General features: G+C 52.1%; 1 protein-coding gene across 2 annotated transcripts in view; it reads left to right on the top strand.

The window, feature by feature from the left end:
* KIF11 (kinesin family member 11) overlaps positions 1–14,913 on the top strand; it is a 125,975-nt gene that overhangs the window by 26,673 nt on the left and 84,389 nt on the right. For both annotated transcript variants that reach the window (XM_030203008.1, XM_030203007.1), the window contains exon 3: positions 222–354. In XM_030203008.1, coding sequence (XP_030058868.1) covers positions 222–354 — 133 coding nt within the window. The remainder of the gene's footprint in view (positions 1–221; positions 355–14,913) is intronic.

Raw genomic sequence — 14,913 nt, forward strand, 5'->3', positions numbered from 1 at the left:
TTCAGAAAACCTGACAGGTTAGGTGTAATAGGAAGAGTAGATGGCATTGATGGACGGACAGACAGACGTGGTCTTTATCTGCCTACGTTTTTCTATGTTTCTATGTGTGTTCTGAGGACTGGGTTGAGAACCCCTGGCCTAAAGATTCTATATTGAGGTGTATATTTATCACTCTTCTGACTGCTGTTTTAATACTTGATGTGCTTGCTTCTCTTTCTTAGGCCTTTCAACTTGGCAGAGCGCAAAGTGAATTCCTATTCTGTGCTGGAATGTGATTCTGTCAGGAAAGAAGTTGCTGTTCGAACTGGAGGAATTAATGAAAAACTAGGAAAGAAGACTTATACGTTTGATATGGTAATGGCACCCTCTTAAAATGCTTTATAGTTTGGGGTCATGGATTTGATATACCGCCTTTTTATTATGTGCAGGTACTTTATCTGTCCCTAGTGAGCTCACAACCTAAGTTTGCCCCAAGTATTTTTTTAAAGGGTTAAGTGACTTGCCCATCTTGATGAATCTAGTAAAAAATTAAGTATACTTCTAAAAATAGATTTGCATCATTAAATTATAGTCGGTTGTTGCTCTTATTGAACTTTCTTCACCTCATGCCGGTGCTACAGTGTAGTTGCCCATCTGGATATGTTTTCGTTAGAAATACAGACGTCATCCTAGTTTTAATACCATTTTGTGTATGCCTTTGTTGTCCTGATTGGAACATTAAGTTCTGCTATTCCTTGTCATCAAGCAGATGAAGCCATTAAGTATGGGTTATGTCCATCAACCAGCAGGGGAGATAGAGAGCACTCAAACTTTCACAGTGTCCTCTTGGCCAGCTAGCTCCACTGCCTCTTCAGTATTCTCTATCTCCCCTAGCAGGGTGGCTGCAGCTTGTTCGAGCTCCAGAAAAATCTGCCGGGAGGTGGTTCCTGGCTTGCCAGTTGTTAACCGGGGTGTTGGAGGCTATAGCAGCTTCACTTTAAAGGCACATAGGTTAGCCCTTTCCCTGCCTTACCCATACCTCTGTGGATGTGGACATATTGCCTTGTTTTCCCTGCCTTTCCCACTCATCTGAGCCTCCGGAGTCACAGCTTAAAAAAAAAAAAAAAAAGTCACGTCACGTTTTTAACGCAGAGACGCTGCAACAGAGGTTTTTGACCTGATTTTCAGTAGGATCGTAGTTGTACACTAGATCCTTTGAGGTAAGAGTGTTTTCCAACTCCTCCGGGGTGGGCCCGCGATCGGGGCGATTTTGGCGCGAAACCGCCATTTTGGATTTTACCGCCGTTTTTCGGCGCTGGCTGCGGACAATGTAAAGCGCTGTTCCACTTGTGGCAAGTGCAAATCAGCAGCAGGGCTCTGTAAATTGTGCTGTATTGGCGTAGGAGCCGGCCCGAGCATGGCAAGCAATGTTTCTTCCCGCTCTGAGCTGGCAGCGGGCGCCATTTTGCTTACACCGCATGGCGCGGCCTCCGTGGACACGGAGAGACCTGAGCCGGGTGGGGCACCTCGAGATGAGGTTATTTCAGGAGTGGCTAGCACCGGACAGGATTTGGGTGCCCAGGGTGAGATTTTCTCCCCGGATTTTGTGCTTTTGCTGCATAAAGCATACATGATGAAAAGAGCCCTTCCTCAAGGGTCGCCTGAGGCTCCTCTGATTGCCCCCCCCCCCCCCGATGGATTCTGGCCTGAGACTGCCCAGTGAGGCTTTTTTCCCGGATGCTTGGCCTAAAGATAAGCGCAGAAGGGTTAATTCCCCTTCAGATTGTGGTGCACCTTTCCCCCCCCCCCGTGGTCGGGGTGTGAGGATTCGGAGAACTCTGACAGACGTTCTTGGTCTGAGGAACCAGAGTCAGGTGCGGATTTACCACAGGATCTGGATGATCCCTCCGCGGTGAGGATTTTCCACCGTGATGAGCTGCCAGCGCTTATTTCATATATCCTGCAGGCCCTCTCGATTGAAGATCCTGACAGTGGCATGGCCTCCTCGGGTAATCCCAGGATAGCTAGTACCAAGAAAGCTGCTCGGGCCTTCCCTTTGCATGACTCCATCCTAGAGCTTGTTTCGGCTCAGTGGGCTGACCCCGAGGGACCTTTGAGAGTTTCCAGGGCTATGGGGCAGTTATACCCTCTGCGTGAGGGACATATGGCTCGTTTTCAAATGCCTACAGTGGATGCCCTAGTCACTGCGGTGACAAAGAGAACTACCCTCCCTGTTGAAGGAGGTGTTGCCCTGAAGGATGTTCAAGACCGTAGGCTGGAAACAGCGTTGAAACGGTCCTTTGAAATTGCAGGTCTCACTGTTCGGGAGCGTCTGCATGCAGCTGTTATGCTGTGAGAGCCTGCCTAGCTTGGCTGCAACAGGCAGTGGCTCAGCCCGGAGATGGAGCGGAGCCCTTCTTGGATGTGGCTCCGCGGATGGAGGTGGCCTTGTCCTTTCTGGCTGATGCCCTTTATGACCTTGTCAGAGCTTCAGGTAAACAAATGGCAGTAGCAGTGGCGGCTCGCCGTCGTCTGTGGCTACGACACTGGGCAGCGGACATGGTCTCTAAGCAAAGGTTGGTGAAGTTGCCTTTTCAAGGACTTCTCCTATTTGGTGAGGAGTTAGAGAAAATTGTGAAAGGCCTGGGTGATCCAAAACCCCAGCGCTTGCCCGAAGATAGGCAGAGGCCTTCCTCTAAGGGCCAGGCGGTCCACTCCTCGTACAGACCTCGCTTCCGTGAAGCTAGAAGGTACCGCCCGGGGCGTTCTGCTGGGTTCACTTCTCGTGCCCGTGGTCAGCAGAGGAACTCCTTTCGCTCGGACAACCGTTCCGCAGCTGGTGGCTCAAGACCAGGAGTTCAGGGGCGACCCTCTCAATGATGGTGCGCCGGCCCTCTCCTCGATGCCTGTCATCGGAGGACGGCTTTCCCTCTTTGTCGAGGAGTGGGCCAAGATTTCCTCAGATCAGTGGGTTCTGGACCTGATCAGAGATGGATACAGAATAGAATTCAACGCCCCAGTAAGAGACGTGTTTGTGGAGTCCCGATGCGGTTCTGCCGTCAAACGGGCGGCGGTGGAGGAGACTTTACAAGGTCTGATTCAGTTAGGGGCAGTGACCCCGGTGCCTCCCGCCGAGCAAGGCTGCGGCCGATACTCCATCTACTTTGTGGTGCCCGCGAAAAGGTGGGTCCTTTCGCCCTATTCTGGACTTAAAAGAAGTGAACAAGTCCTTGAGAGTGCGGCATTTCCACATGGAATCCCTGCGCTCCGTCATTGCGGCGGTTCAGCCAGGAGAGTTTCTCACGTCTCTAGACCTGAAAGAAGCTTACTTGCACATTCCGATTTGGCCCCCGCACCAGAAGTTTCTGAGGTTTGCGGTGTTGGGAAAACATTTCTAGTTCAGGGCCTTGCCTTTTGGCCTCGCCACAGCTCCCCGAACCTTTTTGAAGGTAATGGTGGTAGTAGCTGCTTTTCTCAGGCGAGAAGGTATCAGGGTTCACCCGTACCTAGACGACTGGCTCATCAGAGCAGACTCTGCAACAGAGAGCTTACAAGCTACAGCCAGAGTGGTCTCAGTACTGCAATCTCTAGGCTGGGTCGTCAATATGGCCAAAAGTCACCTGTCCCCTTCACAATCTCTAGAGTTTTTGGGGGCCAGGTTCGGCACAGTGTCGGGCTATGTGTTCCTACCCAAGCTAAGGCGGTGCAAGCTTCAGAATCAGGTCCGTCTACTCCTGAGGATGCCCCGCCCGCGAGCTTGGGACATTGTCCAGCTGCTGGGATCGATGACAGCCACGATGGAAGTGGTGCCCTGGGCGAGAGCGCACCTGAGACCTCTACAGTATTCCCTACTCCGGAGATGGTCTATTTCTCAGGATTACCAATGCAGACTTACTTGGCTCCCTGCGGCCCGTCTCAGCATGGAATGGTGGCTCTCGGACAGCATGCTGCGGCGAGGAATGCCGCTGACGCTCCCCGTTTGGTGTCTAGTGGTAACAGATGCCAGCCTGAAGGGCTGGGGCGCACACTGCAAGGGGAAGCATGCCCAGGGTCTATGGACACCCGAGGAGTCGGAGTGGTCCATCAACCGCCTAGAGTTGAAAGCGATGTTTCAGGCGCTTCTGGCCTTTCAAGTGACCCTGGAAGGATTGGCTGTCAGAGTGATGTCGGACAACACGACAACGGTGGCCTATATAAATCGACAAGACGGAACAAGGTGCAGAGCACTAGCCGCGCAGGCCGAACTGATTTGCCACTGGGCCGAGCTGCATCTTCAGTGTCTGTCGGCAGCTCATATTGCAGGTCAGAGCAATGTGCAGGCCAATTATCTGAGCAGGCATCAGATCGATCCAGCAGAATGGAATCTGGCAGACGAAGTATTCCTGCAGATCTGTGCCAAATGGGGCAAGCCCGTGATGGATCTAATGGCGACAAGTGCCAATACCAAAGTCCCGTGCTTCTTCAGCAGACGGAGAGATCCTCGCTCGGCAGGGTTGGATGCCTTGGCTCAACCCTGGCCTCCGGGTCTACTTTATGTGTTTCCCCCATGGCCCTTGATAGGGCGCCTGCTCTTGCGGATTCGGCTGCACCCAGGAGAAGTGGTCCTCATCGCCCCGGATTGGCCAAGGAGACCTTGGTATGCAGACCTCCGACAGATGCTCCTGGAGGCTCCTCTGCCGTTACCTCTGGTACCGAACCTCTTGACTCAGGGACTGGTAGCCATGGAGGACGCCGGCCGCTTTGGTCTTACGGCATGGCTATTGAGAGGGCGCAATTGAGGGATAAAGGTTATTCCAATAAAGTTATTTCCACTCTCCTGCAAGCCCGCAAGCGGTCCACTTCCGTGGCTTATGCCAGGATTTGGTGCCTGTTTGAGTCTTGGTGCTTCCAGAGCCATTGTTCCAATGCGGGCTCATGTCTTGCCGATTCTGGACTTTTTGCAGGAAGGTGTACAAAAAGGCTTGGCCTACAATTCCCTGCGGGTGCAGGTGGCAGCGTTGGCCTCCCTTCGTGGTAAGGTGGAAGGTGTGTCTTTGGCTGCTCACCCAGATGTGGCACGGTTTCTTAGAGGGGTGCTTCGGCTCCGACCTCCAGTGCGAGCACCCTGTCCAGCTTGGAACCTGGGGCTAGTTTTGAAAACCCTGCAGGCATCTCCTTTTGAGCCACTTCGGCGAGCATCGGAGAAAGACTTGACACTGAAGGCCGTTTTTCTGGTGGCCATTACCTCGGCGAGACGGGTGTCGGAGCTCCAGGCACTGTCCTGTAGAGACCCATTTCTGTAATTTTCAGAGTCCGGAGTCACAGTTCGGACCGTGCCTTCCTTTATGCCTAAGGTGGTTTCAGCCTTTCACTTAAACCAGCCTATTTTCTTGCCCTCTTTTTCAGAGGAAGAGTTTCCAGAATCTTTTGGGCAGCTGCACCTTTTGGATGTGCGCAGGACTCTGCTGCAGTATCTGCGAGTTACTAACTCTTTCAGGACTTCTGATCATCTGTTTGTTTTGCTATCCGATTCTCGCAGAGGGTCTCCAGAGTCTAAAGCCACTATTGCCCGCTGGCTCAAAGAAACTATCTTTTCAGCTTATCTGCTGGCCGGCAAGGTTCCGCCTGTAGCCTTTAAGGCACATTCTACTAGAGCGATTTCTTCCTCTTGGGCTGAAACTGGAGCACTCTCTCTTCAAGAGATATGCAGTGCAGCAACATGGGCTTCTAAGCTCTCCTTTGCCCGACATTACAGGCTGGATGTGGCTGCCAGGAGGGATGCGCGTTTTGGTGCACAAGTGCTAGCGCGTGGTGTGGCTTGTTCCCACCCTATCTAGGGATTGCTTTATTACATCCCATACGTAATGGCTTCATCTGCTTGATGACAAGGAAGGGAAAATTAGGTTCTTACCTTGGTAATTTTCTTTCCTTTAGTCATAGCAGATGAAGCCATGAGCCCTCCCTGTATGATTGTCTGTATGCTGTGAATCTGTTTCAGGTTCTGTTCTAATTTCCTGAAGTTCCTTCCTTGGGAGAAAGTTGGAAAACAATCTTCAGGATTCATGTTCAGTTTAAATTTAGGAGGATGTGTTCATTCCCTCCAGTGTGTTGGGAGGATGTGTGATTCCCTCCAGGAGGCGCGTGTGTTCCCCTCCAGTTCTATAAATAGGAGGATGAGTCTTCCCGCCCGTGCGCGACCGCTCCCGCCAGTTCCTTTTTTTCCACGTCTGGAGAGAGTCGTGCTTTGCCGCTCTCTCTTTTTCTCAGCCGCCGGAAAGTCGTTCGCGTTTACGCGAATCGCTTCTCTTTTCTTTTTTCTCTTTATTTTTCGTTTAGTACACCGCCCGGTTGTATTTAAAAAAAAAAAAACACACGGAGCGTGTGGAGCACGCGCTCCCACTTTTCCCTCGTTTCTAGCGGGGGCGCCGCTTTGCGGCCTAGTGGCCGCACGGTCGTTTTTCCCCTTTTCGAGGTGTGATTTCCGCCACCATCGACGACTTTGACTTCGCCGACGCGATTTTTCCGTCGATGTCCTCGAAGGTCCCGAGTGGATTTAAAAAGTGTGGTCGGTGCGGCCGGCCGATCTCGCAGACCGACACCCACGCTTGGTGCCTCCAGTGCCTCGGGCCGGAGCACAATCTCAAGTCGTGTCCCCTGTGTCTCGGTCTCCGGAAACGGACTCAGGTTGCGAGGCAAGTTCTACGGGACCGTCTTTTTGGAACTTGCGCCGGCCCCTCGACGTCGACCTCGACGGCATCGGTATCGACGCCCGGTCCTTCGGTACCAGTATCGATGCCCGAGACATCGGCACCGATGGCATCGACCCCAGGAGAACAGGTCCCGTCGGCCCGCCGGTCCTCCGGTGAGAGTAGAGGTGAGAGGCCGCGTGGGCAGTCGGCCCCGGTCACTCCCTCAGCTCGTGGCCCACGGGACCGAACCCTGTCTGACCCGGTCCCTCGAGACCAAGGGGGATCGACCTCCTCATCCTCCATACCTCCCGGCGCCGGTGACGGGCATCGCAAGAAGGATAAGAAGCGTCGTCACCGGTCGCCCTCGGTGCATCTGGACATCGGAGAGGAGGCGACGCCGAAGCGTCCACGTCGAGAGGAGAGGTCCCCGTCGGTTGTGGAGGTACCGACGCGTCAGGGTTCCGGCACCTCGGTGCCGTCTCCTGGCCCCCATCAGCTTCTGGCGCTGACATCCCTACCGGCCCCACCGCCTTTCCCGGCAGCGGGCCTGGACGAGTGACTCAGAGCCATCCTTCCGGGGATCCTGGAAAGGCTGATGCGCCAGACTGTGCCGGCGCCGGGGGTGCTTGCGCCCTCGGCGCCGATGTCTGTGGCGCCGGCGAGCTCTAGCCCGGCGCAGAGGCCGTCGACACCGCCGCCGCTTGCGGCGCCGGTCTCGACCGCCACGCAGGTGGAGTCGACGTCGATGGAGGGAGCTCCGTCCCCGCCGGCGCGGGAGTCCACCACTCGACGACACCGAGACCTCGGTGCCTCGACGTCGAGCCGGGCCCGGTTCAGGACTCAGCTACATGAGCTTATGTCCGATACCGAGGATGAGGCCTCGTGGGGGGAAGAGGAGGACCCTAGATATTTCTCCTCAGAGGAGTCTACGGGCCTTCCCTCGGACCCCACGCCTTCACCGGAGAGGAAGCTCTCACCTCCTGAGAGTCTCTCTTTTGCCTCCTTTGTGCGGGATATGTCTATTAGCATTCCCTTCCCCGTGGTCTCTGTGGAAGAGCCGAGGGCCGAGATGCTCGAGGTCCTCGACTATCCATCACCACCTAGAGAGTCCTCCACGGTACCGCTGCACAATGTCCTCAAGGAGACACTGCTTCGGAACTGGGTGCGACCGTTAACTAACCCCACCATTCCCAAGAAAGCAGAGTCCCAGTACAGGATCCACTCCGACCCAGAGTTAATGCGGCCCCAACTGCCCCATGACTCTGCGGTCGTGGATTCTGCTCTGAAGAGGGCACGGAGTTCGAGGGATACCGCCTCGGCGCCCCCGGGGCGGGAGTCTCGCACTCTGGACTCGTTTGGGAGGAAGGCCTACCAATCCTCCATGCTCGTGACCCGCATCCAGTCATACCTGCTCTATATGAGCATCCACATGCGGACCAATGTGCAACAACTGGCGGACCTGGTCGATAAGCTCCCGCCGGAGCAGTCCAGGCCTTATCAGGAGGTGGTCAGGCAGCTGAAGGCGTGCAGAAAGTTCCTGTCCAGGGGTATCTGACACCTGTGACGTGGCATCTCGTGCTGCGGCCCAAGGTATAGTGATGCGCAGGCTCTCATGGCTGCGTGCCTCTGACCTGGACAACCGCACCCAGCAGAGACTGGCCGACGTCCCTTGCCGGGGGGATAACATTTTTGGTGAGAAGGTCGAGCAGATGGTGGACCAACTGCATCAGCGGGAAACCGCCCTCGACAAGCTCTCCCACCGGGCGCCTTCAGCATCCACCTCAGCAGGTGGACGTTTTTCCCGGGCCCGGCAGGCTGCACCCTATTCTTTTGCAAAGCGTAGGTACAACCAGCCGGCCCGAAGGCCTCGTCAGGCACAGGGACAGCCCCAGCGCGCTCGTTCTCGTCAACAGCGTGCGCCTAAGCAGCCCCCTGCGCCTCCACAGCAAAAGCCGGGGACGGGCTTTTGACTGGATCCACGGGAACATAGCCGCCCTCAAAGTGTCCGTACCGGACGATCTGCCGGTCGGGGGGAGGTTAACATTTTTTCACCAAAGGTGGCCTCTCATAACCTCTGACCAGTGGGTTCTCCAAATAGTGCGGTGCGGAAACGCCCTGAATTTGGCCTCCCTGCCACCAAATTGTCCTCCGGGAGCTCAATCTTTCAGCTCCCATCACAAGCAGGTACTTGCAGAGGAACTCTCCGCCCTTCTCAGCGCCAATGCGGTCGAGCCCGTACCACCCGGGCAGGAAGGGCAGGGATTCTATTCCAGGTACTTCCTTGTGGAAAAGAAAACAGGGGGGATGCATCCCATCCTAGACCTGAGAGGCCTGAACAAATTCCTGGTCAAAGAAAAGTTCAGGATGCTTTCCTTGGGCACCCTTCTGCCACTGATTCAGAAAAACGATTGGCTATGTTCCCTGGATTTAAAGGACGCATACACTCACATCCCGATACTGCCAGCTCACAGACAGTATCTCAGATTCCGCCTGGGCGCACGGCACTTTCAGTATTGTGTGCTGCCCTTTGGGCTCGCCTCTGCCCCACGGGTGTTTACAAAGTGCCTCGTGGTGGTAGCGGCATACCTTCACAAGCTGGGAGTGCACGTGTTCCCATATCTCGACGATTGGCTGGTCAAGAACACCTCGGAGGCAGGAGCCCTCCGGTCCATGCAGTGCACTACTCAACTCCTGGAGCTGCTGGGGTTTGTGATAAATTACCCAAAGTCCCATCTCCAGCCAACTCAGTCTCTGGAATTCATAGGAGCTCTGCTGAATACCCAGACGGCTCAGGCCTTCCTTCCCGAAGCGAGGGCCAACAACCTCCTGTCCCTGGCTTCGCAGACCGGAGCGTCTCAGCAGGTCACAGCTCGGCAGATGTTGAGACTTCTGGGTCATATGGCCTCCACAGTTCATGTGACTCCCATGGCTCGTCTTCACATGAGATCTGCTCAATGGACCCTAGCTTCCCAGTGGTTTCAGGCCACCGGGAATCTAGAAGATGTCATCCGCCTCTCCACCAGTTGCCGCACTTCACTGCTCTGGTGGACCATCCGGACCAATTTGACCCTGGGACGTCCATTCCAAATTCCGCAGCCCACGAAAGTGCTGACGACGGATGCATCTCGCCTGGGGTGGGGAGCTCATGTCGATGGGCTTCACACCCAGGGTCTGTGGTCCCTCCAGGAAAAGGATCTGCAGATCAACCTCCTGGAGCTCCGAGCGATCTGGAACGCACTGAAGGCTTTCAGAGATCGGCTGTCCTACCCAATTATCCAAATTCGGACAGACAATCAGGTTGCAATGTATTACGTCAACAAGCAGGGGGGCACCGGATCTCGCCCCCTGTGTCAGGAAGCCGTCGGGATGTGGCGTTGGGCGTGCCGGTTCGGCATGCTTCTCCAAGCCACGTACCTGGCAGGCGTAAACAACAGTCTGGCCGACAGACTGAGCAGAGTCATGCAACCGCACGAGTGGTCGCTCCATTCCAGAGTGGTACGCAAGATCTTCCGGGAGTGGGGCACCCCTCGGTGGATCTTTTCGCCTCTCGGACCAACCACAAGCTGCCTCTGTTCTGTTCCAGACTTCAGGCACACGGCAGGCTAGCGTCAGATGCCTTTCTCCTTCATTGGGGGACCGGCCTCCTGTATGCTTATCCTCCCATACCTTTGGTGGGGAAGACCTTACTGAAGCTCAAGCAAGACCGCGGCACCATGATTCTGATCGCGCCCTTTTGGCCCCGTCAGATCTGGTTTCCTCTTCTTCTGGAGTTGTCCTCCGAAGAACCGTGGAGATTGGAGTGTTTTCCGACTCTCATCTCGCAGAACGACGGAGCGTTGCTGCACCCCAACCTTCAATCCCTGGCTCTCACGGCCTGGAGGTTGAGGGCGTAGATTTCGCTGCGTTGGGTCTATCTGAGGGTGTCTCCCGTGTCTTGCTTGCCTCTAGGAAGGATTCCACTAAAAAGAGTTACTTTTTCAAGTGGAGGAGGTTTGTCGTTTGGTGTGAGAGCAAGGCCCTAGAACCTCGTTCTTGTCCTGCACAGAACCTGCTTGAATACCTTCTGCACTTATCGGAGTCTGGCCTCAAGACCAACTCAGTAAGGAATCACCTTAGTGCGATTAGTGCTTACCATTATCGTGTGGAAGGTAAAGCCATCTCTGGAGAGCCTTTAGTCGTTCGATTCATGAGAGGTTTGCTTTTGTCAAAGCCCCCTATCAAGCCTCCTACAGTGTCATGGGATCTCAACGTCGTCCTCACCCAGCTGATGAAACCTCCTTTTGAGCCACTGAATACCTGCCATCTGAAGTATTTGACCTGGAAGGTCATTTTCTTGGTGGCAGTTACTTCAGCTCGTAGGGTCAGTGAGCTTCAAGCCCTAGTAGCTCATGCTCCATATACCAAATTTCATCACAACAGAGTAGTGCTCCGCACCCACCCAAAGTTCCTGCCGAAGGTGGTGTCGGAGTTCCATCTTAACCAGTCAATTGTCTTGCCAACATTCTTTCCCAGGCCGCATACCCGCCCTGCTGAACGTCAGTTGCACACATTGGACTGCAAGAGAGCATTGGCCTTCTACTTGGAGCGGACACAGCCCCACAGACAGTCCGCCCAATTGTTTGTTTCTTTCGACCCTAACAGGCTAGGGGTCGCTGTCGGGAAACGTACCATCGCCAATTGGCTAGCAGATTGCATTTCCTTCACTTACGCCCAGGCTGGGCTGGCTCTTGAGGGTCATGTCACGGCTCATAGTGTTAGAGCCATGGCAGCGTCAGTGGCCCACTTGAAGTCAGCCACTATTGAAGAGATTTGCAAGGCTGCGACGTGGTCATCTGTCCACACATTCACATCACATTACTGCCTCCAGCAGGATACCCGACGCGACAGTCGGTTCGGGCAGTCGGTGCTGCAGAATCTGTTTGGGGTGTAAATCCAACTCCACCCTCCAGGACCCGAATTTATTCTGGTCAGGCTGCACTCTCAGTTAGTTGTTCTTCGTAGGTCAATTTCTGTTATACCCTCGCCGTTGCGAGGTTCAATTGACCTGGGTTCTTGTTTTGAGTGAGCCTGAGAGCTAGGGATACCCCAGTCGTGAGAACAAGCAGCCTGCTTGTCCTCGGAGAAAGTGAATGATACATACCTGTAGCAGGTGTTCTCCGAGGACAGCAGGCTGATTGTTCTCACCTACCCTCCCTCCTCCCCTTTGGAGTTGTGTGTTTCATCTTTTTGCTAGTCATTCAACTGGCGGGAGCGGTCGCGCATGGGCGGGAAGACGGCCGCGCATGCGCGGTGGGCGTGCCCTGCGTGCCGACCGTCCCGCGAAGCTTTTTCCGGTTGGTGGGGGCTGCCGCGGACGTCACCCAGTCGTGAGAACAATCAGCCTGTTGTCCTCGGAGAACACCTGCTACAGGTATGTATCATTCACTATCTGGCTGTGCTGATTAGTACAGACATATCCACTCTGTTCCTGTCATGCCCTGTCAGTGCAGAAATCAAATTTTATTTTTTAGTATACTGGTACAGCGCACACATGTCAGAGTATCATGGGAATGCCTCTTCATGCCTCGCATACATTAGTGCTTATTGTAGCTCAATAAACAGGCCCCTTAGGATAAAAGAAATCAGAACTTATGTAGTTTTTGTTGATTTTACATAACCTATTAGGTTATAACATATAATCTTTGGTCACAAGAACTCCTTGAATAATATTGAATAAAAACTCATAAGTACTACCAAAGGTCCCTCAAACCCAGCATCCTGTTTCCAATAGTGGCCAATCCAGGTCACAAATACCTAGCAAGATCCCAAAAAGGTACAAAACATTTTATGCTGCTTATCCCAGAAATAGTGGATTTTCCCCAAGTCCAATTTAATAATGGTCTATGGACTTTTCCTTTAGGAAGCCGTCCAAACCTTTTTTTTAAACTCTGCTAAGCCAACCGCCTTTATCACATTCTCTGGCAACGAATTCCAGAGTATAATTACTTTGAGCCCGCAAAAAGGTGGGAAAATGTGGGATACAAATGCAATAAATAAATGTTGAGTGAAGAAATACTTTCTGATTCGTTTTAAATTTACTATTTTGTCGCTTTATCGCATGCCCCCTAGTCCTACCTGTTCCACTCCACTCATTATTTTATAGACCTCTATCATATCTTCCCTCAGCCATCTTTTCTCCAAACTGAAGAGCCCTAGCCGCTTTAGCCTTTCCTCATAGTAAAGTCATCCCATCCTCTTTATCATTTTCGTTGCCCTTCTTTGTACCTTTTCTAATTCCACTATATCTTTTTTTGAGATGCGGCGACCAGAATTGAACACAATATTCGAGGTGCGATTGTCCCATAGAGTGATACAAATGTATTATAACGTCCTCATTTTTGTTTTGCCATTCCTTTCCTAATAATACCTAGCATTCTATTTGCTTTCTTAGCCGCAGAAGGTTTCAACGTATCATCAACAACGACACCTAATCTCTTTCTTGGTTGGTGACTCCTAACGTGGAACCTAGCATTACGGAGCTATAATTCAGGTTCCTCTTTCCTACATGCATTACTTTGTACTTGCTCAGATTAAACGTCATCTGCCATTTAGACTCAGTCTCGTAAGGTCCTCTTGTAATTTTTCACAATCCTCTTGCGATTTAATGACTTTGAATAACTTTGTGTCAGCAAATTTAATTACCTCACTAGTTACTCCCATCTCTAGGTCATTTATAAATGTCCCAGCATAGACCCCTGGGGAACCCCATTAACTACCCTTCTCCATTGAGAATACTGACCATTTAACCCTACTGTAGTTTTCTATCTTTTAACCAGTTTTTAATCCACAATAGAACACTACCTTATATCCCATGACTCTCCAATTTCCTCTGGAGTCTTTCATGAGGTACTTTGGCAAACGCCTTCTGAAAATCCAGATACACAACATCAACCGGCTCACCTTTATCCACATGTTTGTTCACCCATTCAAAGAAATGTAATAGATTGGGGCAAGATTTCCCTTCACTAAATCCATGTTGGCTTTGTCTCATTAATCCGTGCTTTTGAATATGCTCTGTAATTTTGTTATTTATAATAGTCTCTACCATTTTGCCCAGCACCGATGTCAGGCTCACCGGTCTATAATTTCTCGGATCTCCTCTGGAAACTTTTTTTTAAAAATCGGTGTTACATTGGCCACCCTCCAATCTTACGGTACCACGCTCGATTTTAAGGATAAATTACATATCCTATATAATAAAATGCACCTCCAACATTCTGAAGCCGAGAAAGTGAAGCCTTCAAGCCTTGAAGCATTCCTGCAACGTTCTGGAACTACGTGTCGACAATTGAGGAGATGGAGCCTTACAGAGCGCACGAATGCTTCAAGGTTTGAAGACTTCACTTTCTCACTCTCTCTCTCTCTCACACACACACTCTCTCTCTCTCTCTGACACAAACACACACTCTGTCTCTCTCTCTCTCTCTCTCTCACTCATTCTCTCTCACATACACATTCCATCTCTCACCCACACACTCTCTCTCAAACATACACACTCCGAGGAAAGGGGGACATGGAATACGCTGGGGAGGAGAGGGAAGTGGGCATGGAACTCGGAGGGGAGGAGAGGGAGGGAGGGAAGGAGGGGGTCATGGAACTCGGAGCCCCACACACACACTCTCTATCTTTCTCTCACACACTTTCTCTCTCTCTGACACAAACACACACTCTGTCTCTCTCTCTCTCTCACACACACTCCATCTCTCACACACACTCGCTCTCTCAAACATACACACTCTGAGGAAAACCTTGCTAGCGCCCATTTCATTTGTGTCAGAAACGGGCCTGTTTTACTAGTTACTAATAATAGCTCCGCAGGTTCATTTTTCAGTACTCTGGGAAGAATACCATCCAGTCCAGGAGATTTGCTATTCTTCAATTTGTAGAATGCCCCAGGTTTATAGAGTTCATTCAGTTTCTCCGACTCGTCAGCTTTGAATACCATTTCTGGCACTGGTATCCCACCCAAATGTTCCTCGGTGAAGACCGAAGGAAAAAATTCATTTAATCTCTCCGCTACGGCTTTGTCTTCCCTGATTGCCCCTTTTACCCCTTGGTCATTTAGCGGTCCAACTGATTCTTTTACCGGCTTCTTTTAATATACCTAAAAAAAAATTTTTACTATGTGTGTGTGCCTCCAACGCAATCTTTTTTTTTTTTTTTTTTTTTTTTAAGTCCCTCTTAGCCTTCCTTATCAGCGCTTTGCATTTGACTTGACCATTCCTTA

The sequence above is a fragment of the Microcaecilia unicolor genome, chromosome 5 (genome assembly GCF_901765095.1).
Source record: "Microcaecilia unicolor chromosome 5, aMicUni1.1, whole genome shotgun sequence".
NCBI classification, from domain to species: domain Eukaryota; kingdom Metazoa; phylum Chordata; class Amphibia; order Gymnophiona; family Siphonopidae; genus Microcaecilia; species Microcaecilia unicolor.